The 24,963-nt window shown below is 40.8% G+C and overlaps 1 protein-coding gene across 5 annotated transcripts in view; it reads right to left on the bottom strand.

The window, feature by feature from the left end:
- The window catches only part of IDE (insulin degrading enzyme), a 102,879-nt gene that overhangs the window by 41,561 nt on the left and 36,355 nt on the right, over positions 1–24,963 (bottom strand). For all 5 annotated transcript variants that reach the window (XM_060241345.1, XM_060241343.1, XM_060241344.1 and 2 more), the window contains exons 2-11: positions 23,339–23,523; positions 22,135–22,342; positions 20,445–20,614; positions 17,150–17,272; positions 15,095–15,207; positions 14,264–14,426; positions 9,706–9,798; positions 9,023–9,114; positions 6,723–6,803; positions 5,629–5,732 (exon numbers count right to left, since the gene is read on the bottom strand). In XM_060241345.1, the coding sequence (XP_060097328.1) occupies positions 5,629–5,732; positions 6,723–6,803; positions 9,023–9,114; positions 9,706–9,798; positions 14,264–14,426; positions 15,095–15,207; positions 17,150–17,272; positions 20,445–20,614; positions 22,135–22,342; positions 23,339–23,510 (1,319 nt within the window). In that variant the 5' untranslated portion in view covers positions 23,511–23,523. The remainder of the gene's footprint in view (positions 1–5,628; positions 5,733–6,722; positions 6,804–9,022; positions 9,115–9,705; positions 9,799–14,263; positions 14,427–15,094; positions 15,208–17,149; positions 17,273–20,444; positions 20,615–22,134; positions 22,343–23,338; positions 23,524–24,963) is intronic.

Raw genomic sequence — 24,963 nt, 5'->3', positions numbered from 1 at the left:
ACTAGGTCCCCATACGACTTGAGATCTTCTGAGGGAGATATCAGAAGGTCATCTGCTATGTGAGAGTCCAAAGAAGGTTCAGCCTGTGCCTTGTCCGGATCATTGGTATCAACTTCGAAATCTGACGTCGAAGACTCCTCGCTCATCTTAGAGTGTTCTGATAGCTGCAGAGTCGAGGCGAGCTCGGGTTGGCGAACTGATGCTGACAGGTGAAACTGTGAACCCCCAGACCTCTCCTTACGCCTCTTCGGGGGAATCGCTATCGATGCCGAAGGTATACGACAAACTGGTGAATGATGCCAGACCCTCGAGAAGTGGGAAACTTCTGAGCATTAATCCCAATCCATTGGATCTCGGGGCAGGTACCACAGGCATGGCGAAGGGTATGGATAAGTTCCAAATGAGCAAGGCCATTGACGCTGGTCCCACACCAGTGGCGGTGGAAACCTGCGGAGAGAAGCACTCAACTCAATTTCTCTACTCCGAAGATGTCCTTTGCTGGAACTTAGTGGTGCTAGGGGTGCAGTCAGTGTTGAAGCCCCAATCTCCGACACCGAACTGCTGTCGCTCTGCCAGTGCAAACCAGACTGAGAGGAAAGAGTTTGCTGGGTCAAGTCAATCTCCTGCTCCGACCCCGAAAGATGAGTCGGTTGTGACCCAAGCCTGCCCGACACCGATGGACTTCTCCGGCAGCTGGGTGATGCAAGGATTTTCCATGGTGGAGCAGTTTGCACCGATGCCGAGTCTGTAGAAGCATCCCTACAAGGGGAAGGAGTGCAGGAAAGTCTGTCCTGCTTCTTGCGCTTGTCCTTCAGTTTATGCTTCTTTGGGAGGGACGACCGGGACCCCGAGTCCCAATGCTTCTTTGTCAGGGTAGACTCCACTGATACTTTGGAGGGTTGCTTTGCAGGCCAATCCCGATCACTCGGCATAACAGCCGACGCTTGAGATGATGGGCCCGTCAAGGCCAAGGCTGTGAACTGGGTTGCATCACCCATCAATGCCGAAGGGCCCGATGCCATTTTAGGAGGTAGAAGAGCCGATTCGACTAAAGCCGCTGATAGCCTGGCCGCTCGATTTTTCCTCTTTCATTTGGAAAATTTAGAGCAATGTGGGCACGAGTCAACACGGTGTCCCTCGCCCAGGCACAACAAGCAGAGGGAGTGACCATCCGGGGGAGCGATCTTACTTCTGCACTTCAGGCACCGCTTGAAGAACCCCTAATGTTTTTCCACAGGCAGTGGGAATGGCGACAAGGGAGGGGGGAAAATGCCTCGAAGGGCGAAGTCCAACTAAAAGTCGTCTTTTTTCTCTCTCTCAACAACGATGGAGAACTAAAGAAATCAACAGGCAAGAAGAGGAAAAACCAAGAAGAAACTGTAAGTACCGACCAGAGCACTGAAGAAAGATCCTTTCAACGCGGCAGTCAACTGGCAGGATCCTCTTGCCGGCCCTGGTGAGCATGTGTACTGGGGCGCCTGCGCATGCTCACTGGGTGCTGAGCGCTAAAAATCCTGGGCTTTTTAGGTACTGATCCAGGGATCAGTGCAGGCACTCTATCCCATGAGTGTGAAGCACAGAGACCACAAAGAAGATCTAGGAAACCCCCAGGTTAGCAATCAATCAATCAATCAATAGGGAGTAATAAAGCAAAGAAGTTTAAAAAGTGCTCAGATTTCATGAGGCTACCTTGAGAAGTTGTCTAGGTAACTTAACATGGCTACTGAGATGCCAATTGTTTGATGTTGATACTCAAGGAAGTAGGGGGGATAAATAGTTTCAGTTTAAATTTAAGGAGGTATGTGTTCGGGGGGGGCAGAGAGGAATGATCAGGCAAGAAGCCCTTTCTAATGGAGAGCTGGAGTTTAATGCTGTCTGGGAGAAATTTTCTGATTATGTGATGTCTTTGTCTAGGAAATTCCATGCTGCTCAGCTCATAATTTTTGGTGATTTTAATGCTCGGATAGGCAGTAATAATCAGAAATGGATCTCTCATTTTGGCTTTGAAGTGGCTAAATCCCTTTCACTACAATTATGTTTGCCCCGTTGTTCTAAAGATACTTTAACCAATAAGGCGTGTCTTAGATTAATTGAATTCTGCATAGCACACAATGCTATAATATTTAATGGTCTCTCCAAATTTCCAGCTGCAACTGATTTTACTTTTTTTCCCACACGGGGTTGCAGTGTGATAGATTTGTGTTTGGGTTCACCCAACCTTCTGTCATCTATTGAAACCTTTTACATTGATTCGCGCACAGAAAGTAACCACTTGCGCCTAATTCTATCTTTAAGATTGGATTTGGAGGTTAATATGGTATCATTTTCCCAATCTGTGAAGGCCTCTAAGAATGTTCTAAAAAAAATCCCCCGGCCCTAGAAAGGGAGTTTTCTTCCCTCTTTGGCTCTGAAGCACTGTGCAGATTAAGGGATTCAATCATAAATTCCAATTCAGATGATACAATCCTTTCAGGATTCTCATTATTAATTGATTTCTGTAGTGCTAAAGCTAAACCTGTGATCTTGTCTAGGTCCAGTTTCTCTAGCTGGTTCGATACAGATTGTTTAGCTTGAAAACAAGAACTGAGAGCACTATTCAAAGAGGCCCGTCACTCCAAAGACCCAACAAAAATTAAGGCCTATATTGCTTGTAAAACAGCCTACCTGGAGCTTATTACAGCCAAAAAGAAAGTTTTCTTTCAGAATAAACGGAACCAACTTTACCACTCGATAAAATCTAATGATAATAAGGCTTTGTGGAGAATCATTTTGGGTAATCTAAAAAACAATTCTGTTACTGACCCAAATATTTCTCCACAAACATGGGTTGATTACTTCTCTAACATTTTTGCTGCTCCATGTGTATCCCCTCCTATCTTAGCAAACCCCACAGTTACTGATATGCCAGTCTGGCCTCCAGTAACTCTAGAGGAAATCAGTGATTTATTGAAGGATTTAAAAGCGGGTAAAGCAGCAGGCCCTGATGGCCTTCCTGCTGAGGTATTCACAAAGTTTGCCGATTGGTGGCTCTTGCCCCTTGCAAAATTGTTCTCATTCATTGATCTGCATAGCTCCATCCCAGATTCTTGGCTTGATTCTATAATTATCCCAATTTACAAAAAGGGGGAGTTGGAGTTACCAGAAAATTTCCGCCTCATTAGTTTATTATCTATAGTGGGCAAATTGTATGCCAAACATTTAGAACTCCGATTAACTGACTGGATGCGCCTAGGCAACATCATAGGTCCTGAACAAACTGGCTTCTCCAAAGGCAAATCTGCTATGGACCATTGCTGCACTCTGGCCTTCGTTGCTAAAAAATGTATGCATACGGGGACAAAAAAATTATATGCTGCCTTCATCGACTTGAAGGGCGTATTTGATTCAATAGATAGAGCCCAACTATGGATTAAGCTAGGTTACCTGGGAATGGACCCCCGTCCGCTGTTTCTCTTGAGGAAACTTCATTCTAATACTTTTTGCCAAGTGAAATTTTCTTCTAGTGGTGACTTGACTAGCAAAATCCCAATGTTAAAGAGGGTTAAACAAGGCTGCATGCTGGCCCCGCATCTTTTAAATTTATTTTTAACTTACCTGGTACAATTTTTGAACCCTATTAACGGTCATCTGCCTAAACTAGCAGGCCGAGCTGTCCCCTTATTAATTTATGCCAATGATACTACCATCCTCTCTTGTACAAGTGTGGGCCTGAAAAGGTATTTGAATGCCTTCTATGACTACTGTAATTGTAATTCACTCTCTATCAATTATGCCAAATCTAAAGTAGTTATTTTTTCAAATTGCTGGCGCCCCCAGAGATGGTTTATTGGCAACTCAACAACTGAGCAAACAAAAATTTTTAAATACTTGGAGAATCACTTTTAATCACAAGTTAAGCTGGGCTTCACATTGTAATAACACCGTCAACTTGGCTAAATGTTCGGTTGCTCAAAATAAACAGTTTTTCTTTGCAAAGGGCAACCAATTAGTTCCGGCATCAATTAAGATGTTCAAAGCAAAAACGCTAGCCCAAATTCTCTATGGTATCCCTATATGGATCTCAACATTTACCAGGAAAGTGGAGGGCATTCAAGCCTTATTCTTTAGACAAATTCTTGGTATGCCAAAATGTGTGTCTTTGCTCTCTGCTTTGAGGTGGGTCAGTCTTTGGTGGAGACAAAAGCCTGGATTGCAGTGTTTAAATTCTGGCTCAAAATTCACTTTAGAACAGATCCTAATAGCCTTCTTGATCGTATGAAAAGAGACCCATATATTTCATCCTGGTTAGCAGTGCTTATGTCCAAACTTAACCAGCTGGGGACAGAGGCTGATGATTTTTTTACTTCTGATGAGTCATATATCTTCAGATGTATTAAGCTGAGACTGTTGGAGTTGGAGGAAACGAACCTACGTCCAACAGACCCTTATATTTGCTCCCCAGCTTCCTTAGGTCTTTATGCTTTCTGCAGCAAAATGCCCCCTTATCTATCAGACTTAACCATTCCAAGTCATCGTAGGGCATTTATGTTGGCTAGACTAAATGAGTTTCCCTCCAAAGCTTTACAAGGGAGATTAGCAAGGCTGTGGCAAAATTTTTGGCTGACATCCTTAAATTTAAATCTGACCATGTATGAATGCATCTGTAAGCTCAGTTTCATTTTGATTTTATCTCCAATGTTCTTATATTCTGTGTATTTTTATTTGCAACTGTTATGCCATTAAAGGTTTGGTATGGATCAGGCAAGAAGACTGAGATGGACGGAAGCAGAGCTGGAGTGAATGGAGAAAAAAATGTAGCAAGAGGGGAGGGAAGCTCCACTCCTCTGCAAGTCCACCACTTGTCTTGTCTAATCTGTATTTGAATAAGAGCTACTATAGCACATCAATTCAAATGTTAAGGGAAAGTATGGTTAACATTAAAGAAAAAAAGAAGCATCATACTGAAGGGGGGGAGAGGGAAGACCACAAGCGAGTGTTAAGATTTGTAGTTCATCTCTAAGCCAAGACCTGGAAGTTCTTCTGAACTAAGCTCAAGACTAAAATACACAGAAGAATCAGCAATGAGGGGAACCTTTCAAAATCATATAATGTAACTCTAGTTGTTCCTTATTGGCACTGGTTGGCACATGAATAAAACATCTCTTGTCTAAAATGTTATGAAGCCTTCTAATATGAATGCTGATGAGATTACTAGCCAGTGAAGTTAAATTTAAGGCTGTTCAACGGCTTCACCCTTACTTTTCTCAAAGCCATGTTCTGCTAAGTATTGTTCTTCAATCAAATCAAAAGACAAAATTAAATAGCTTCTTCATATGTATGTAATTCTGTGTAACATTAAATATAGTATTTGGGTTAGATCCCATAGATTTCTATGAATAAGGGAGGGAGCAATTTCCATTGATACCCCACCCACCATGGCAGATCTTCAATCCCTCCCCCTCTATGTTTTTCCTGGGAGGGTCCCCTGTCTTCAGCATTCCAAGTTGCAATTTGGGCTGCAGTAGAAAGGGGAAGAGAGAGAATTATGCTCTGGATATTTTTAGCAGGATCCAAGCCCTTATGTACTAACAGGATTAAGGATGAAGCATGAAGTTGTATAGAATATCGATATCTGGCAATATAACTTACCGAAGATTTTCAGGTCTCAGTTTATCCAGCACCATTTCAATTAAATCAGGTCTAAACTCTTCTAGTAAATATTCAGCAGCAAGGACTTCTTCTATAGGATAGTACTAAAAGAAATTACAGTGTTTGGGGGTGGGGGAGAAGAGGAAAGGTATGCTCAATAATATTAAAGAAACAAACTGCAGTCACTAAAAAAAAATGTACAAACGAAAGCCCAGACATTTGGTCCTACAGCAGTATACCATAACATTTCAGAACAAAAGGCCATCCATTCCAAAAAATACTTGTGACACTAATAAAAATAATTTTAAAAGTAGTAAATGCTGACCCCTGGAGGATATTTCTGCAGCACATAAATGTACTATTACTGCTTACTTTGAGGAAAGTAAGCAGTAAATGTGCTCATATATTAATCTTCTTAAAAACCAAACACAGTTACAAAAATTCTGAAGAATTTAGATCCCTGGCTTAGAGGATCCCTAATTTACAAGCCACAGTTTGCAGACATCCTTGTCTGTACAGGACCTCATGAGACAAGTCACTATAAAATATTGAAACTCCAGAAGAGAGTTTTGACTCCCAGTACTGAATCACTTATAGATAACGTTCAACTTAGTAAGACTGTAGCAGGATAACAGCAACACCTTCATTGGATCATGTCGCAAATAAGCATGATAAAGGAAAACTTATTAACATAAGAATAAGACTACTGACAGTATGTTTTTCTGAGTACCAACTGGTCAGCAGTGCTAGAAAAAATGAAACCACAAATTATTTAGGCACATCCTGCATAAATCAGGAGTCAGCCTTGACTACGCATCTTGTTTCAGTTTATACATGGAACCATTAGTCTGAAAACAATGAACACTGATACCATGACAGCAGTAACTATGTGGTAAATCAGTGCTCTACTAGGCCTCTTCTAGATGACTCTACCTGTCCAGAGCAAGATGCAAGGTTAGGGCATAAAAAATGATAATCATGCTCCCCCCCCCCGCAACATACTAAGTTAATGTCAACGCTAAATTTTGGAAGCATATGTATTCCCTATATCACACTCAGTCTTGCATTCTATATACCATAACACTGTCACTCACATGCAGCATCCCTGCAAGTTTTGATGTATAACCACAGGGCCTTTCCTTATCCTTAAATCTGAAGGCTACGGCATTTAGATCCTAAAAAAAGAGGGGGGAAAAGACAAGACGGCAATGCAAATTTCCGTGGTATAAATAATTGTCAGACTATTATTGTTATTTAATAAGGGGAAATAGACCTTGTACGTTTACATCATTTAGTTTCTGAAACTTCAATCAGCTAAATATACGTCCTGATCTGGATAGCCCAGGCAAGCCTGATCTCATCAGATGTAGAAAGCTAAAGTAGGGCTGACCCATGCGGCAAGTACTGGAATGGGAGAACAAGGAAGACCAGGGCCAGGACGTAGAGGCAATAGATTGATCACCTCTCTGAAACATAAACATCCAAGCCCCAGTAGAGGCCACCAGAAGTCAACCATGACTTCCAGGCACATGCATGTGTACACACACACACAAAATACTCACAAAATATCTTGAATATACTGCAGTGTAATGAATGCTGCCGAATGTAAGGGAATAGGCTCCAACTCTCCTCTCCCTTCCTCACTACAGTCCCCTGCACTGCATCCCATTCAGTTCCTGAGGGTCCTCTAATGCCCAGTGGCCATTTTTCAGAGGGGGAAGGAGGCTGCAACAAGGGGAGGCAGAGCACAAATCTCCCTTTTCTTGCTGCATCCTTGAGTCCCCTGAGGTTGTCCAGATCCAAATTTACAAATAACAAAATAGCTGGCAAGTACTATTGTCTAAGGGAACAAATAGAAAGTGTACAATTAACGAAATTAATTATGATGACAGTAAATAATGGGGAGCAGCAAGCTACAAACTTCAGATCTCGCAGAACAGTAACAAAAAGGACACAGCCCTCCAAGTTGAGTTCCAAGCGGCAAATACCACAGTCCTTTACTATGAATACAAGATTACTGGTAACGTAAACCTGTATTGAACAACCTGCAACATGATTTTCCTTAAACAAATTATGAGAGAATGGGTGGTCCTTAACAAATAATTGCCTATTCCCATGTTCTGTTTTCAAGTGACTACATATAAGGCTCCCAAAATGCTGTATCAGGGCATTTCCACGACCAGCACTGTTGATGGCCTTTCCCTACCCTGGGCATCTCTAGGACCAATACTGCAGGGTGCCAAGGAAAATACCCGTAGCTCCACCCAAATATTCGTCTTTTATTTGGACATCCCAAGTTTAAATCTCTCCTTCTGGAGTCAGGCCACAGGTACAGCATGACTCCAGAGAGAAGGAAAGGGGTTTAAACCCCTTCCATACCCTCCCTGGAATCGCACCAAAATTACAGCCCAACTCCACAGGGAAGGGCTGGCTGGATTCTCTTGCAGCTTGGTGTAAACTGAAATGCAAGAGGAGCAAGCCCAGGATCACCTGGGGTGGTGGCAGCTCAGATCTCCTGCCACTCCAGCTGATCCTCTCCCAGCCAGGTCTTTGTGCGGGGAGAGAGAGCACACAGATCCTGGGGGCAGCTGCTTCTTCTGTGGGGTGGTTTAAACCAACCCACAGAAGAAGCTCCCAGCCAGGTCTGTGTGGCAAGGAGGGAGAGCCCTCCCCTTGCCATCGTTTTCTGTGGAGCTAACGCAGCAGAGATTAAAACTTTAAATCCCTTTTCCATTTTACCCAACGGGGCTTTCCCAAGTAGTAACCCAAATACCAGTATTTATGCTGGTATTCAGGAATATTCTAAAATTCTGAATATTTTCATGTCAGGCATACCCAATCCAAATTCAGCCAAATTTTTTTTCTTGCACACCCTAGTATCATCTGTTTTCAGGCTGTCATTCATTGAATTAGAGCCAATTTTTCAGGTATTTATTTGACTCAGTATACACTGCTAGAAGACTGCCATTATCTCCTTGCTTCCCAATTTGTCACTGAAACTGATGCCATAGGCAAAGTGATAAGCAATCCCAAACTCCCCAGCCTTGAGAAGCTGTAATAGTGAGAGGGCAGAGGAAATCCCCTCACTCACTAGTGGCTGAGGCAGTTAAACAAAGTTAGTGTATTTTTAAAAAAGGGAAATTAAAAGTTGAAATCCTGACATAATAGATATTTACAGATGTACTGAATTTATAAATTACTATTTTTGAAATTAGATTTTACTATATTTGAAAAGGGACATTTCAAATATTTACATGTTTGTTGTTCGAACTGGTATTCATTCATGAAGAAATACTTATCAGAGATAACCTTGTTTCTAACCATGGTGTTGTTAAACCACGGAAATTTAGAGTGGATATCTATAGAAACACTAGAATGAAAACTGATATCTTACCTTGCATTCCTGAAAAACCCATTCTTGAGGTCCTTCTGTTCTCAGCTTTTGTATATACTGGAACATGTGCAAAATAATATCATCCACGTGTACTAAAAACAAAGATTACATGTAGATGTAATTATTTTTCAGAAACCAACTCCACAATTTTGTGTCTGTTATACTTCTAACTCTTCAGGCTTCTGATAGAGAACAGACTAGAACAAAAAGGCTACTTAAAATTACCGAAATTATCAATTACTTCATTTTAATATGCATACAGTACTTTAAAAAGCATCTTTATGTACAAAAGAACAAGAACACATAAAGCACATAATATAACACTAAGAGATGCAGAAGGATCCCTGGCAATACAAATTCATTGGGACACTTATGCGATTGGTTCCTACTATGATCCATAAGAAAGCTTCATTCATGGAAAGGGACTTCCTTATCTGTCTTCTGTAGCTCTCCCACAGCCCCACAATTTTAGCGTTCATAACAATTTAAATTGCCAAAGTATTTTGTTTCCAAAATGGTGCTATTTCGGAAAAATTAGCCTGTTTATGTCTAACAAAGCAAATCTCATTTTTTATCATAATTTCTCTCTTCCAGGCACACAGAATAAGCATAGTTAGAATAGCCCATTATGTTAAGATGATCTAAATGCAAATGCACCAGAAGGAAAGGAATGATTCACTCACAGAGTCCTTCTTCGGTGAGGTCAACATTAATGATGAAAAACATGAAACCTCTAGCACCTTCTTTTTGTCCTCCAACCAGTGTATTTACCCAGCCTATAAAATAAAGAAATCATATGTAAACATTTTTGTTGTTGTTTTTGCTCGCACAGAAGACACAGTATTAGGACAAATGTTTGCATTCTACTACCACTAACGCTATCAAGGAAGAATAGATAAAGTGACAAAATCAGGTTACATGTATGCAAAACAAATTGCAGTAGCATGAAACATTACATCTTTGGATAACTAAGGAGTTTGCACCAATATCACACAGGTCTAATAATCCAAGTATTCTGTTTGCTGAACCCAAAATGGCTGTCTTTTCACACAAGAAAAAAAAATAGGGTAACGTTCTGACACAAGGGAAACACTGGAAAATTCTGGGTAACATAGGAAATTCATGACTACTCCCCCCACCCCAAAACTGACCAAGGCTGGGAGGTTTGGGATCATCCAGAAGATGGCCAAAACACAAAACAAAACCCTGCCAGGATCCCTGGCCAAAACGGCCCGGAGAAAATTGCTTCCTGACATCAAAGTGGTGATCAGCATTTCCCTGGGCTTATGTAAGAAAGGGACTTGGAAGGCTGCCACAGCAGAGGGGAAATCAATGAAAATCACACTCACACATCCTTGCACATGCAGAAAATATAGGCAGGATTCAACCCAGTTTGCTGAGGCACCATGACACAGCAAACTATGATAAAGTCAGGGGCTGGAGGAATCATGTGAGTTCACAGCTCATCCATAATCCTCCAAGTGGTTTGGAAGGTTGCTTGAAATACATCTCAGTCTGATCCAATACTCCTTGTGCATTCCAGTGCACGCACAGAGCTCTTGCCCAAGTGGCCTCACCTACTTCCTTTAAACACTGATGAATAGGGTTCCCAATCCCCAGGTGGGGGCAGGGGATCCCCCGGATTGGAGGCCCTCCCCCCGCTTCAGGTCATCAGAAAGCGGGGGGAGGGGGAGGTCTGCTGGGCACTCTGTTGTTCCCTATGGAGATGTATTCCCATAGGAAATAATGGAGAATGGGTCCACGGGTATCTGGGGCTCTGGGGGGGCTGTCTTTTGAGGTAGAGGCCCCAAATTCACAGCGTAGCATCTGGTGCCTCTCCCCAAAATACCCTCCAAGTTTCAAAAAGATTGGACCAGGGGGTTCAATTCTATGTGTTCCAAAAGAAAGTGCCCCTATCCTTCATTATTTCCTATGGAAGGAAGGCATTTAAAAGGTGTGCGGTCCCTTTAAATGTGATGGCCAGAACTCCCTTCAGAGTTCAGTTATGCTTGTCGCACCCTTGCTCCTGGCTCCACCCCCAACTTCTCCTGGCTCCACCCCCAAAGTCCCCTGCTATTTCTTGAATTGGACTTGGCAACCCTACTGATGACAGAGCCACTTGCACAATGTGAATATATGCACGAAACTATCCCTGATGATGAAGTTGATGGGAAAGTCCACATATGCAAATAAAGCTCCTTTCCATGGCCTTGGATCATGTTGGGTGAGCATCTGTCTTGTTTGGACATGAGTCTACTCTCACCCTTGCCTGACAGCAGCATTTAGTTTAGTAGGTATTTGTTTAAACCATATCTATCAAAGTAAGTAACCTGGGGGTTAGTAATTTGAAGGGAAAAGATAATCGCTGAGAAAATTGCTAGAAAACAAATGACAGGAAGGAAGCAAACTCTTGGATGTTATTTTTTTTGGGGGGGGGGGACATTTCACCATCCTCAAGAGAAGGACTGTAATACAGAATGCTTACAATTTGTATGCAAGACTATGCAAAGGGGAAATTTAGGACTGTGTGCTTAGATGTAATGCAAATTAAAAAATGAATGCACAACTATTACTGGCTGATGTCAAATAGAGCACTCAAAAAATCCTTAAAATAGGAGGAACTGAGCAGATCCTAATTAGATGGGGAACACGAAGTGCAGGATAAGATCTTTACTGTGGTAAAGTGTTAGCTTATGTGTAGCATAAGGTATTTGGGGGGGATACACAATCAGGGCTTTTTTTCTGGAAGAATCCAACGGAACAGAGTTCCAGAACCTCTTTGTAGAAACAAAAGTCTCAAAAGATGTTTAAAAATTCATGAGAGACGCCTGTGTGTTTCTCCTTTGTTTTCCTCTTTGAGAGTTCTGGCACCTCTTTTTCCAGAAAAAAAAGCCCTGCATAGTATAATAATGGTAACAAGAACCCCTTTTCTACCCTATATTATGTCAATTTGCATGTCAGTTGATACGGATAGTTCATATTTAGATATTCAGTTGAATACATAAACTAATTAAAGCAATATGGCACATTGGTGCTATGTTTTTTGAAGCGTATTTCACTCACAGCTCAACACTGTAAACGCTGAATAAATGTATTTTCCAATAGCTAAACTTAGCTAAAGGTAACATTATCCACTTAAAGCTGTTACTACTTGACAAAAAAAATCCCAATAATTCTTCCATGTTCTTCCCTGACAATTACAGGAAATGCACTGCTACTTTCAGTGGAATATTATCTAATCATTTGTCTATGTAATGATTTATAAGGAAGACAAGCATGAGGAGGAACATGGATTTCCCACCTTGTTGTCACATTTCTCTGACATTTATGTAAACTCATTCACAAATTATATTTTCAAAGCAATTCCCAAGAGCACCCAAAATGCATCAAAACAAAACAGGCTCAAATTCACGTTAGAATTTTTGCCCTGAGCTGCTGAAGTTGCTTACGTCTGTGTTCTGACAAGAGCACTTAACTGAAATAGTGGTTAGGACTCAGACAGGAAAAGGAAGGAAAGGTCCCCTGTGCAAGCACCAGTCGTTTCCGACTCTGGGGTGACGTTGCTTTCACAACGTTTTCACGGCGGACTTTTTGCGGGGTGGTTTGCCATTGCCTTCCTCAGTCATCTACGCTTTCCCTCCAGCAATCTGGGTACTCATTTTACCGACCTCGAAAGGATGGAAGGCTGAGTCAACCTCGAGGTGGCTACCTGAAAACCCCAGTTTCCACTGGGGATCGAACTCTGCACCACGGGGCTCTTAGGACTCAGACAGAAATAACCAAAACAGAGTTTGGCAAACCTAAGTGACCCTCTATGCTCATGTCCTCCCTACCAAACCCTTGCATATAGAAAGTGCCCTCCTCCGCTTCCTGTTTGGTACTAACTATAGCTTGCATTAGTGTCTGAATGGGCAAACTATGCTTACCACCTTGCCTCCAGAGCTATGGTTTGTGAACCTATTTCAAACTGTGGTTTCAAGTACTGTATTAAGGCAAGGTGCTAACATATCTAGGTATCACTGTGGTTAGAAAATCAGGAAGTGGAGGCGGGAACCTGCAAGTCTGCAGGATGACTCCCAGTTGAACATATATGAACATATGAAGCTGCCTTATACTGAATCAGACCCTTGGTCCATCAAAGTCAGTATTGTCTACTCAGACTGGCAGCGGCTCTCCAGGGTCTCAAGCTGAGGTTTTTTCCAAGCCTACTTGCTTGGACCCTTTTTAGTTGGAGATGCCAGGGACTGAACCTGGGACCTTCTGCTTACCAAGCAGATACTCTACCACTGAACCACCATCCCTCCCCAAAAGTTGCCAAAAGATGGTTTGACATTAAATCTGAATTCAGCCAATTAGTAATTAGAGTGTGTTAAGTAAGCACTTGTAGGAAAGGTAGAATGTACATCAAAGTAAGGAACAGCATGCTGATCCTAAGGGCAAAGACAAGAATACCTCACACTTTTTCAGGCATACAGAACACTGAAACTTCAATTTAAAAACAAACTAGTAGTTTAGGACAATAATAAGAGACTTCAAACAAAGCACATTATAACTAAAACGTTGGATTTTAAAAAATTCCACTTACCAATATAATGAAGCATTTATATCTAACAGTTTCATAGTATGTTTACAGTGCATTCCTATGTAGGTATCAATTGTCTTAGTCTAGAGCAGGGGTCCCCAACCCCCTGTCCGTGGCCCGGTACCAATCTGTGGCCTGTTAGCAACCGGGACGTGAGTTGTATAATTATTTCATTATATATTAGAATGTAGTAATAATAATAATAAGAAGACAACGACATTGGATTTATATCCTGCCCTCCGCTCTGAATCTCAGAGTGGTCACAACCTCCTTTACCTCCCCCCCCCACCAACAACACATACCCTGTGAGGTGGGTAGGGCTGAGAGAGATCCCTCAGAAACTGCCCTTTCAAGGACAGCTCTGCAAAATATATGGCTGACCGAAGGCCATTCCAGCAGCTGCAAGTGGAGGAATGGGGAAATCAAACCCAGTTTTCCCAGATAAGAGACTGCACACTTAACCACACACTTAACTGTCACACCAAAATAAAGTGCATAATTGTATCATCCTGAAACCACTCCCCCTCCCAGTCCATGGAAAAACTGTCTTCCACAAAACTGGTCCCTGGTGCCATAAAGGTTGGGGACCACTGGTCTAGAGTAACTTTGTATAGGAGTGTGCTGTTACTACCTTAACACCATTTCATTGCTGAACTTACCTTTAGCTTTGAGTTCCGATAAAAGACTACCTGGACCTTCGTGTCCAATAAGGTGACCAAGATAATGACCAGGGTTTGGCTTATAATACTTCCGAAGGTCTGGTATAGGAAACGTGACATAAAGATTTCTGATGTCTTTAATAGGTACCACTTTGTAACATTGCTGTGAAATTTTAAAAAAAGTCAAATCAGACTGAAACTAAATCTAACATTTTGCCTTTATGCCCTTATGTTTACCATGTTTTTGCTCATACACCAGATGCTATTTAATTGATGCATATGTATTTCATACACAGACTATAATACAGTATTAACATAGCTCAACTGCATTTTCTATCAGAACAATTATTAAAATTTCAGGAGGTGACTGGTTACACCTGCACCAACCACCTCCACCCAAATAAATAACAAACAAACAAAGCTTCCAGATCATGGAACCAGTTCTAATCTCCTACTATTGCAACACCCAAAAATTATCTCTTTAATTCTGATCACACTTACAAAACAACCCAAATTTAACCAAGTAAGGGATATAAAACTAGAACATTAAATTTTCCAATTTAAGTTTGCAGTTCTAAAATGAAGCTGTTACATTAACGCAATGTAAGTAAGCATTTGTTGGCTAAGCTGTTTGTAATGTAGTGCATATAGCAAATTGCACATAGTATTCAAATGTGATATATGTGACAGATTCTTATTGTATTTTTCTTTTCTCATATTGCTGGTTACAAACTATTGGGTACCAGTTGTTTGTTGTATTACAATTTTTTTTCTCAATAAAACACTTAAAATAAAAAAAAAAAGATTTTACATTAATGTTGCAAAACATACCCGAAGATGTTCTTCCTGGAAAGGATGTTCAGGGAATTCTGGTATTGGAACATTTTTGTTCTCTACTTCAGAGAACAGCTTCACTATCAAGTTGGTCAACTCGTCTAGCGATTCTACATAAGAACAGTTAAAGACAAAACAAAGTTACTCATGCTAAAGAAGCTTTCTTGGGATTGTCCCTTCTAGAGGCAGGGCTAATAAACACATACCCAAAAAATATACTTTACAATCTGTGCCCAGAGTCAAACTGGTGTGCATGAATGATGAGGAGTTGCTGGACACTAAATATGGCACAGTAATTAAAGCCCTAGACTAATCTCTGGGAGATCCAGTTTTTAATCTCCCACTCTGCCTTGGAAGCTTGCTGAGTGATCCTGGGCTGGTCACACAGTCTTAGCCTAACCTACCTTACATAGTTGTAGTGAGGACAAAGTGGGGGAGAGCAGAGCAACGCAAGCCCTTCGGGTTCCCATTGGGGAAGAAATTTAAATGAAGCAAATAAATAAATAATATCTCAGCTAAATTCTGCTTTAATTTCTAGCTTACCACATTTATCCTGTATATTTTCTCTCTGCAAATATTAAAACTAGAAATCCTTTTTAAAAAATGGAGGCTAGCAATTGCCAAATTTTGCAAACATCAGAATTTTTACTTCAACCACAAACCTGAAGCTTACATATACTCAGTGAAGTATTTCTTTCTGACAGAGTAATTCTGCACAGGATTAAACTGTAAATATGCGCTATTAAAATCAAACCACCTTATCAAGCATGTATAGATATGATATGATTTAGCTATGATAAATGGATAATGATTGAGATGGTACAGGTTAACGCAGAAAGTTGGTTTAAGACTTAGGAGAGCATTATTTCATCACATGTTTTCCCCCTTGCCCTTGTAACCTCATCCTTCCACTCCCATGGTTTGGTGAAATGGAATTTCAATGCCCTTTAACTAGAGTTTGCAATAGTCAAGCTAAACACTGAACTACAGTACAGGCAAACAGAGGAAATAGCACATGCCAGGGGTGGCCAACAGTGGCTCTTCAGATGTTTTTTGCCTACAACTCCCATCATGCTGGGCTGGGGCTGAAGGGAGTTGTAGGCAAAAAACATCTGGTGAGCTACCATTGGCCACCCCTGGCATATGCGAAAGGAAGGATCCATTATACCAGGGGTGGCTAATGGTAGCCCTCCAGATGTTTTCTGCCTACAACTCCCATCAGCCCCAGCCAACATGGCCAATGGCTGGGGCTGAAGGGAATTGTAGGCAAAACATCTGGAGAGCTACTTCTGGCCACCCCTGCATTATACTATGGCCCAATCCTGGTCCCTAAAGAATGGACTTGCATTACGTGTCTGCATTACAAGTGAACTTCTGCACTCTCTCATACACTTCTGTCACTATGAAATGAGCAAACAAGTACTCATACTGGCATGCAAGCTCTTTCCACAGTCAGAGATAATAACTATAATAAAATCACATTAAACAAGATCTTAGCTATGCCTCTAAAGTAAATACAATTACATTTGAAATGTTTATTGTTGAAAAATACTTGTTAGCTTCCCACACTGCCATGTTTGTTCCTGCATAAATTTTTCAAATTGCAAACAAATAACAAAAGATCTGCATAGTAATTAATAAAATGTATAAAACAAAAAGCATAGTACTGTTTTGAGAATACAAAAAACTCCACGATAGCTATCAAGAAAAGTTCATTCATTATCTAGCATGCACTGGATGGAATAGGACTTCAGAGGAACCTTTTGAGGAAGGAACTTTTAAAGGTGTGCAGGACAATCCCTGGAAGGGGAAGACCTAAAAAGCACCTGTAAGAAATATGACCTGCAGATCCCAGTTTTTATATTTGAATACATTCTTAACAAGATGAAGGTACTTACTGAAAGAATATTTACCTCTTTCATGACTTACACATTTGTGGTTCAAGCTTTGAAAATCACAAACTATTAACTTCCTTTATGTAATTTACTACAGAGCAAGTTTCAAAAGGTTTCAGTTTTAAAAACTATCCCATAAACAGTTTGGAATTCTTACCTCGCCCTAGAACACAGATGGCCATTAAATTTGATGAATAATATGTGGAGTGAAACTTCAATAGCTCTTCTCTGACATCTATTCCTTCTTGGTTTGGTCTTGTTTCCAAAGTGAATTTGTTTCCTATAAAGCAAGTCAGTCAGTCAGTCAAGTCAAAGGCATTTAAGTCATGCAAAGTCACAAGAAAAGAAAGCGAAGGGGGCACTAGTTTTCCTAAAAGGTGTTATTCCCTAAAACCACAACACAGGCCTGGATCCAATTTGCGGCAACACCTAAATACTTGGGAAGGGAATTCCCTGCCCTCTCCTCTCCAGCTGCAACCTGACATATCCCTCAAGTTCTGTCTCCCTTGAAGTTCAGAAAGCCACAGTGTGGGGGAACAGTGAGAGTATGGAATCTGTGGAAACAAGCCCTTCCTCCTCCCCATTAGCAGAAGTGCCTTCCATGAGTGGATAACATAGCTAGGATACAAGCCAGGGGCTTGTACATGTCAGTTTTCATAGAATCATAGAGTTGGAAGGGTCCTCCAGGGTCATCTAGTCCAACCCCCAAACCAGATCAATCAGATCACCTAATAGAAACACGAAATATTGCCAGATAGATCACACTGCATGTGTTGTTCCTATTAGTGTTCCTATCAGACGAAGCTATGCTCTTGCCTCTAACTTGTTTATTCAACTGGCCTTTTCATAACTTCAGCAAGACCACCTGTGGCTCAGCTAAAGTAGTCTGGAGACAGCTGATATCTGGAACCGTGCAAAACACTGTTTCTCAAAGGACTGCCTGTACAAGCAAGCCCATTTTGCGTCTTCTGGAGAATGCCCATATTATGAACGGCAGGAGTTAGACAAGCTGTAGGCAGGAGTTCGGACTGGCAAAACACACACAGTGGAGAGAACTGGGAAGGTGTGGGAAAAGATTGTGAAGAAACAGGTGGTGGTGGGGGTATGGAGAGGGAATAGGAGACTACCCTGTTATAGACTCTACTCTAGCAATCAATTAGCATTATCAGGCTGGGGGGTAAGGGAAAGGAAACTCCCACTGCTGAATTCATAAGATGTAACACAATATGAATACAGTGATAGCAGTTTCTAGGATATATGACTCTTCAAGATTTAAAACACACCATATGATAGTCACACACGACAATTCCAAAACCTATTTCTAGGGTAAAGTGGGACTTACTTCTGAATAAACTTTCTAGGACTGCTGATCAGAGTTTGAGTCATATCACGATTACTACTGCTGAAAATACTTTTTTTTTGTTTTCTAGCAAGGTATTAAAAAATCAAGTCTAGAACTTCTAGTTTCACAGTGCTGACTTAAAACACCCGCACTATGCAAAGCATTCCAAACCAACATAATACTGTCACGAAACTGGCTTCAGGCAAGAAACCATGAAATGATTGGAAGTGATGGGTGGAAAGATGACATCCTGAAAGAATGAGAACAGGGATGGTACAGAATGATCAACTCAGCTCACAAACAGTAGCAACAAGAACAGGTACGCGCAAACAACAAAATGATTAAGAACATATAAGCTGCCTGCATAACAGTATTGTTCAGTTGTTTGGGAATGCAAAAAATCTTCAGGCCTTTGGCACTCCCAATGTGAATTACTCACAAAGGTATTATTTTAGAATACTATCAGACAAAACGCAAGTATCCAGTCTCACTGCTTTTTAATGCAAGTGGTAGTTTTATTTTTAAAGCCCTAATATCTAGATTTGCAAGTAAGACCTTGCATAGACTTCCTGCTCCTCCAATATGTCCCCAAGAGAGTGTCATGCTCTTTGGATAAACAATGTGCTGGTGATCCCTGACCCCAAACATATCCAGCTGTCCTTGACCAGGGCCAGGGCCTTTTCAGTCCTGGCCCCAACCTGGTGGAACTCTCTGCCAAACACCATTGGGGCCCTGCAGATTCTTATGCCTCAGGACCTGTAAGACAGAGATGGTTGAGGACAGTGACGGTTACCGTTCTACCTGGTACCCTCCCTATTTTTCTCCCCCTCAGACTGTTTCCCCACCCCTACTCTTCACCTAAGGGAGATGATCACGGTCCAGAATCAGGGATCAAATTGTAATTGTTGTTGTAGCCACTTGATTATTAGACTACTGTAGAATTTTAAATATTTATCTAACTTTTAAATGTCTCACTATATTGTATATCACCCAGAGCCCTGAAATAGCAGGGATGGGCATTTCATAAGCCTAATACATTTTTTGAAACAGTATTTAAGAACAGAATGTGTCCATATCTAGTATATTCCTAATGTACATCAGGATTTCTGCCTCCAAGTGGCTTCTGCCTCTATTATTCCCACAGCCCCAGTGCTTCCATTTGAAAAACATAATGGGGCAGTTCAGCAGGATGTACACTGTTGTAGTGCAGAGAGGCAGAAAAACGCCTCAAAACCACACACACAACTGCTAGCACATACATGAAGGATGCTGAATTGTAAAATTTTCTGCAGTTCTGCTCTCAGTTACTCAAGCTTAAAACCACCAGCATCAGTGGCTCTAAGTACCTGTAACTACGCAAATGGCTGTTGTTTGCTTTAAATTGATGCCCAGCCATGTTCCCTTATGGTTGCTTCATAAAGAACAATCCTAAACAGTTCTGCTCAGAAGTTAAGTCTAATATTATTCAGCGAGACAGATTCCTAGTAAAGTGGCCATAAGATTGCAGCCATAATCACTCTAGCTACTCAGAGACAATAACAAATCCATATGTTAGCTATGAAAAGTGGAAGCCAACTTCTGCTGAATTAAGTCTATGAAAAAAACCTTGGAAAACTTGAAATGAGTTCAAATGAACAGATGTTTGGACTGTTATTACCCAAACTGAAAAAATATGCTTCTAATTTCACTAGCCATCCAGCGTTATATCCCTGTATTTGGGCTTAATTATGGCTTTGACTTGCCTTAATTGATTTAAACAGTTTTGCTCGTGCTCTTAATAATGGTTAAATTAACATTTCTACTGAATAGCTTCAAATGCTGTCATCCCCTTTCAATTAATGTGACATATTCTCAGTTATCTTTAAAAGTGAATCATATGCAGCAATTATCATACCTGTAAAGGCTGTATCCAATAAATGTCACATTTCCCATTACCTTTCATTCCTTATTTTGACAAGTTCTTTTTTCCCCCTTCTTTGATACAAACAATGCACTGAAGCATCATGCTTCAAATGTTTGGAGGGGAAATAAATCTGTTCAGTCTCTTCCCTCCCCATCCAAGAAACAGCATGGGTAGGTCAGTAGAAAGCCATGCTCTGCTATCACACACCTGTTCCAAATACGCTGAAGGGGTGATTGGGGTTTCCAGTTGCCTTCTGCAGCTGAGAGAGTCTCCAGGCATCATTCATTAAGTTCTTCTCGTGCTCAGAATCAACCGCATTTACTTCTCGGTCTTTGCAGTTTTCATCAAACAGAGGGCACAAGAAAAACTGTGCAAACCTACACGAAAGTACATGTTTTCCATATCAGCACACTGAATACATAATTAGGGTTTTTCAAAGCTAAATAACAGAACACAAATTTAACACTGCAGAAGAGCACATCTCTTTTTGCTGCTCAGCTGAGATGGGCTTTGCCTACCTTCATCTTTGGTTCTGAATGCTCTGGGAGAATGCCCAAAATTATATCAGGCTCTTGATTGCCCTAAGCCTCAGCACTGGGAAGTGGACTGAACTAGCTGCTCTGAATAACAAGGCAGGCTATATGCTACCACACACCAAGTTGGTGCACACTACTAGATTACCACTCCAGCTCTTCTTCTTCTTGTCTATTTCTATGTAGGTGTTTTCTTGGGGACGTGTATAGCAGTTTCTTATGAATCACAGTTTGGGATGCTCTAGGGATGCCTAACTCTATGTAGATGTCATTTAGGGATCACAGTCTGTGAAATATCAAATACTGTGAGACCTTCTAGAGATATGACTTCTGAATTCTCTCCCAGAAGTCAATTTTAATCTATTAAGGGATCTTTGTATTCGGCCATGATCCAACAAGTCCTGTCCTGAGTTTTGAAGCTGAAAAGCCTTTTTATTGAACCTTCTACTAGGCTTTAGTTGCTCTTCTGATTTCCAAATGGTTAGAGAAGTCTTACAAACTGGAAATTTTTGCACCCTTAATCAGTGTCAAGACATTGTTCAGTAAATCATTTCCAGCCAAAACCTAAACAAAGTTACTTAGAAGTTCAGTAGGACTTATTTAATGCTAAGTACTCTTAAAAGAACTGCAGCTTTAGCTTGAGCATGCCTCTCTTTCACCAAAATACAAATACAAAATTGTTCAATGCAAAGAACAGCCTTTTCAGAACCAGCTGATTGTAGGAATGAACTACACAACATGCAAGTTGGAGAGGAAATGCTTAGCTTGCAAAGCAAGCAGCCTTTATTTTATAGGATTCAGGTCTCAGATTAAGTCATCGCAACACAAAGATTCTCACAGGAAATATGTGAACAACTCTGCTTAACATGCAACAAATCCACAGCACTTAGCAAGTTCTCAAAATATCTTGTCTCAATGTGACGGATGTGAGAGCTTCTGCGTTTTCCAGATATTGCAGGGTCTGAGCAACTAAACTCATGACACTCCCATGCTTTAGGGGTCACAGTATCAAGACACCATTTCAGCTATATGGTTCTACAGCTGATAAATATATTTATGCAACAAGTTTCTATGTAAGAAGTATTTTTACAGCTTGATAAGCAAAACAGTAGACTATTAAACATATGAATTCTTTTAATACACACTATACTACTGACTAATAAAAATATGGAAACTGAAAATATATTTTTATGCTGAAACTTATTTCATAAAACCTTTCATTTTACCAGTATAACAAAGATGTTAAGTCTTATTTCAGTCATGGTCTCTACTACTTTATTGATTTCAATATTATGTACAAAATATACTATGAAACAGTGCTGCTGTGTTTCTTATGACTTCGTATTATTTGCAGAAAAGCTTACCTGTCCAGTGCACCTTCCAGATGTTCATGTGAAACATCAAAGTAATAGTTGGTGTGCTCTCCACTGGTAAAAGCGTTTGAACTCCCTGCATGTTCACTAAGAAACTGGCTGTATTCATTTTCTTTGGGGTATTTTTTTGTTCCCAAGAACAGCATATGTTCACAAAAGTGACTTAATCCTGCAATATTACGTGGATCTGATAGTGATCCTTATGGGGAAAACAAATGGAATTGGTTACTGCACAACATATGAGCTTTTTTTAATAGAATGTCTTTCAATCTGCACAGCTAATCAGATCTTCAGTGGCCAATCGTAACCCCTAAGATAAAAGCCCCACCCACTTTTTAAAAACACTTGGCAACTGCTAACAACTTTCCTGGTGTCTGCCATGGTGCCCATTAGTGCCTCATAAGGCCCCCTTGACAAGTTATTTACTTAATATGACTTAAGCGTGCATTACAGATACGGTAATTGGATTGAAGACTAACCCCCATTCTTAAGTAAAACTAAAACTTAAAAATAAACCCATTGTAAGAACTTGCTACAGCCTAAGTCCACTATATAGAAAACTGTGTAACCTTTAAAAACTATTTCTGAATACCAGTACATTTTATACTGGGGGTGGGGGAGGGAGAGAAATTTTTTCATTTAACTTTGCTGCAGTAATAACTTGAAATGCACAATGCAGCTAATGTCCACAGCTTGTGGAAAGGAATTCAGTAACCTGGGCCAGCTGGAAAAGATCTGCTAAGCAGATCTACCTCCACCCCTTTCCAGATACTTCAAAAAGCCCAGATCGCCAGAGAGATTATTTGACTGCTGTCCTGGTTTGACCTGTATAACTTCAGTACCAGCCGGAAACTTTTTCACTTAAGTCTGTCAATGAAATTCTTGTCTACCTTGTCCACCAGAGTACTGAGAAGGGAGAAGAGTAAAGTATGGCTAGTGACCACACCTGATCCATACCACCACTATCAGTAAACCGAGTTCTGAGTCATTTCCATGACCACACCAAAATCTACAGGGGAGGTGGCAGTAAGATGTGTCATCCATCTCCTCCCCCTTTATTGTGTTTTCTAAGAACTGCATTGTTCGTCTTATTGTTTTAACTTGTGTTTTGATCTGGTATGGGTCCCACTCCCACATGGGTGTGGGAGAATGGTAGGATAAAATACTTAAAACATACAAAATGACTGGTCATTACCTATGTGTACATCAAGCGCAGCTGAAGACTTGTCTGTAGTGGGGTCACTGATAAGTATTGCCTTGATTCCATTTGCAAGTTCTAGCCCACGATACTCTCGTTTATCCTCAGGTGATTTGATAATATCAGAGGCTATTCTTTTGATAGCTGGATCATTCATTTTGTTGTGCATCTGCTGCTGAAGTCTGGAAGAAGAAGTCAAAATGAAAACTCAAGTGCCACTCAAACAATCTACGACAGAAACTAAGAACAATTCTAAAAATCCAGTTTTATAATGTTCAGATCTAAAATACATTGCCTAACGCAGTTAGCTGTGCTTAAGTCTACTGAAATTGTGTATCTGTAAAGCTATGCTGCCTTGTAGTCAATGAAGTTAATGCAGTCAATGTGAAGCAATGCAGTGAAGATGGGCTGGATTCTTACTAAATTTTCCACTGTCGGACGGGGAGGTGTAGCTTTAGAAGGAGTAGCTTCTCTCAAGTGAGGGGGGGCTTGTGAAGAAGAAACTGAAAGGAAAAGTAAGGAGGATCAAATCCCTTCAGGAAGCTTGGAGAGTATTTAAAACTGCAATACTGAAAGCTTAAATATGATGTATACCGCAGCTTAGGAAAGGTACAAGTAGGTATTATAAAAGGCCTGCATGGTTCATGAACAAAGTAATGGAAACAATAAAGGTTTTCTGGAAAGAAAAAAACAAATTAAAAACAAGGTAATGAAAGCAGCAGAAGTTAAGAAGGATTCCTTTAAGCAGTGGAGGGCTAGTCTGAGTGAGGTAAATAAACGGGATTACAGGCTTTGGAAAATAAAGTGGAAGTCAGTGATCAGACAGGCAGAAATGGACTCTGAGGAACATACTGCAAAAACATAAAAATTTAAAAGATAAAAATTTATTCAAATATATTAGAAGTAGAAAACCAACCAGGAAGGAAGTGGAGCCCTTGGATGGGGCATAAAAGGATTACTAAAGGATGATAGGGAAATGGCAGACAAGCTGAAGGCATTTTTTGCCTCTGTCTTCACTGTGGAAGATGGGAGGTGCTTGCCCACTCCAGAATGATCAATTTCTGGAGGGGTGCTGAAAGATCTGAGTTGGATTGAGGTGATGAGAGAGGAGGTCCTACACCTGATAAACAAATTAAAAACCGCATCCAAGAGTTCTGAAAGAACTCAAATGTGAACTTGTGGATATCCTGACAAAAATATGCAATCTATCACTAAAATCTGCCTCCATTCCCGAAGATTGGAAGGTAGCTAATGTAACCCCTACCTTTCAGGAGATCCACGAAATTACAGACTGGTCAGTCTAACGTTGATACCAGGCAAGTTGGGGGAATCCATTATTAAAGACAAAATTAATAGGCACATTTATGTACAAAAGCTAAACTAGGGCAGCAAGCTACTTTTTACCCAAACTATAGGTATCTGTGTCACAGTGGTTTGAGGGAGAGGCGAAAAGGTCAACCAACAGTCAAATTAAGAGGGAAGGGATGCAACAGTTGTGAGGCAATGAAAATCCTGCCTGCTCCCCTCATAAAAGGCATTACAAAGATTCCAGGGTGGACCAATGTGGGGCTCCTTAGTCTACTGCTGGCTGAAGTGCTTTAGGTAATGGCTACACATCACTC

This window comes from Heteronotia binoei, chromosome 6, assembly GCF_032191835.1.
Source record: "Heteronotia binoei isolate CCM8104 ecotype False Entrance Well chromosome 6, APGP_CSIRO_Hbin_v1, whole genome shotgun sequence".
Lineage (NCBI taxonomy): Eukaryota > Metazoa > Chordata > Lepidosauria > Squamata > Gekkonidae > Heteronotia > Heteronotia binoei.
The sequence above is the reverse complement of the archived record's forward strand: the minus strand, read 5'-3'. Positions and strand labels throughout refer to the sequence as shown.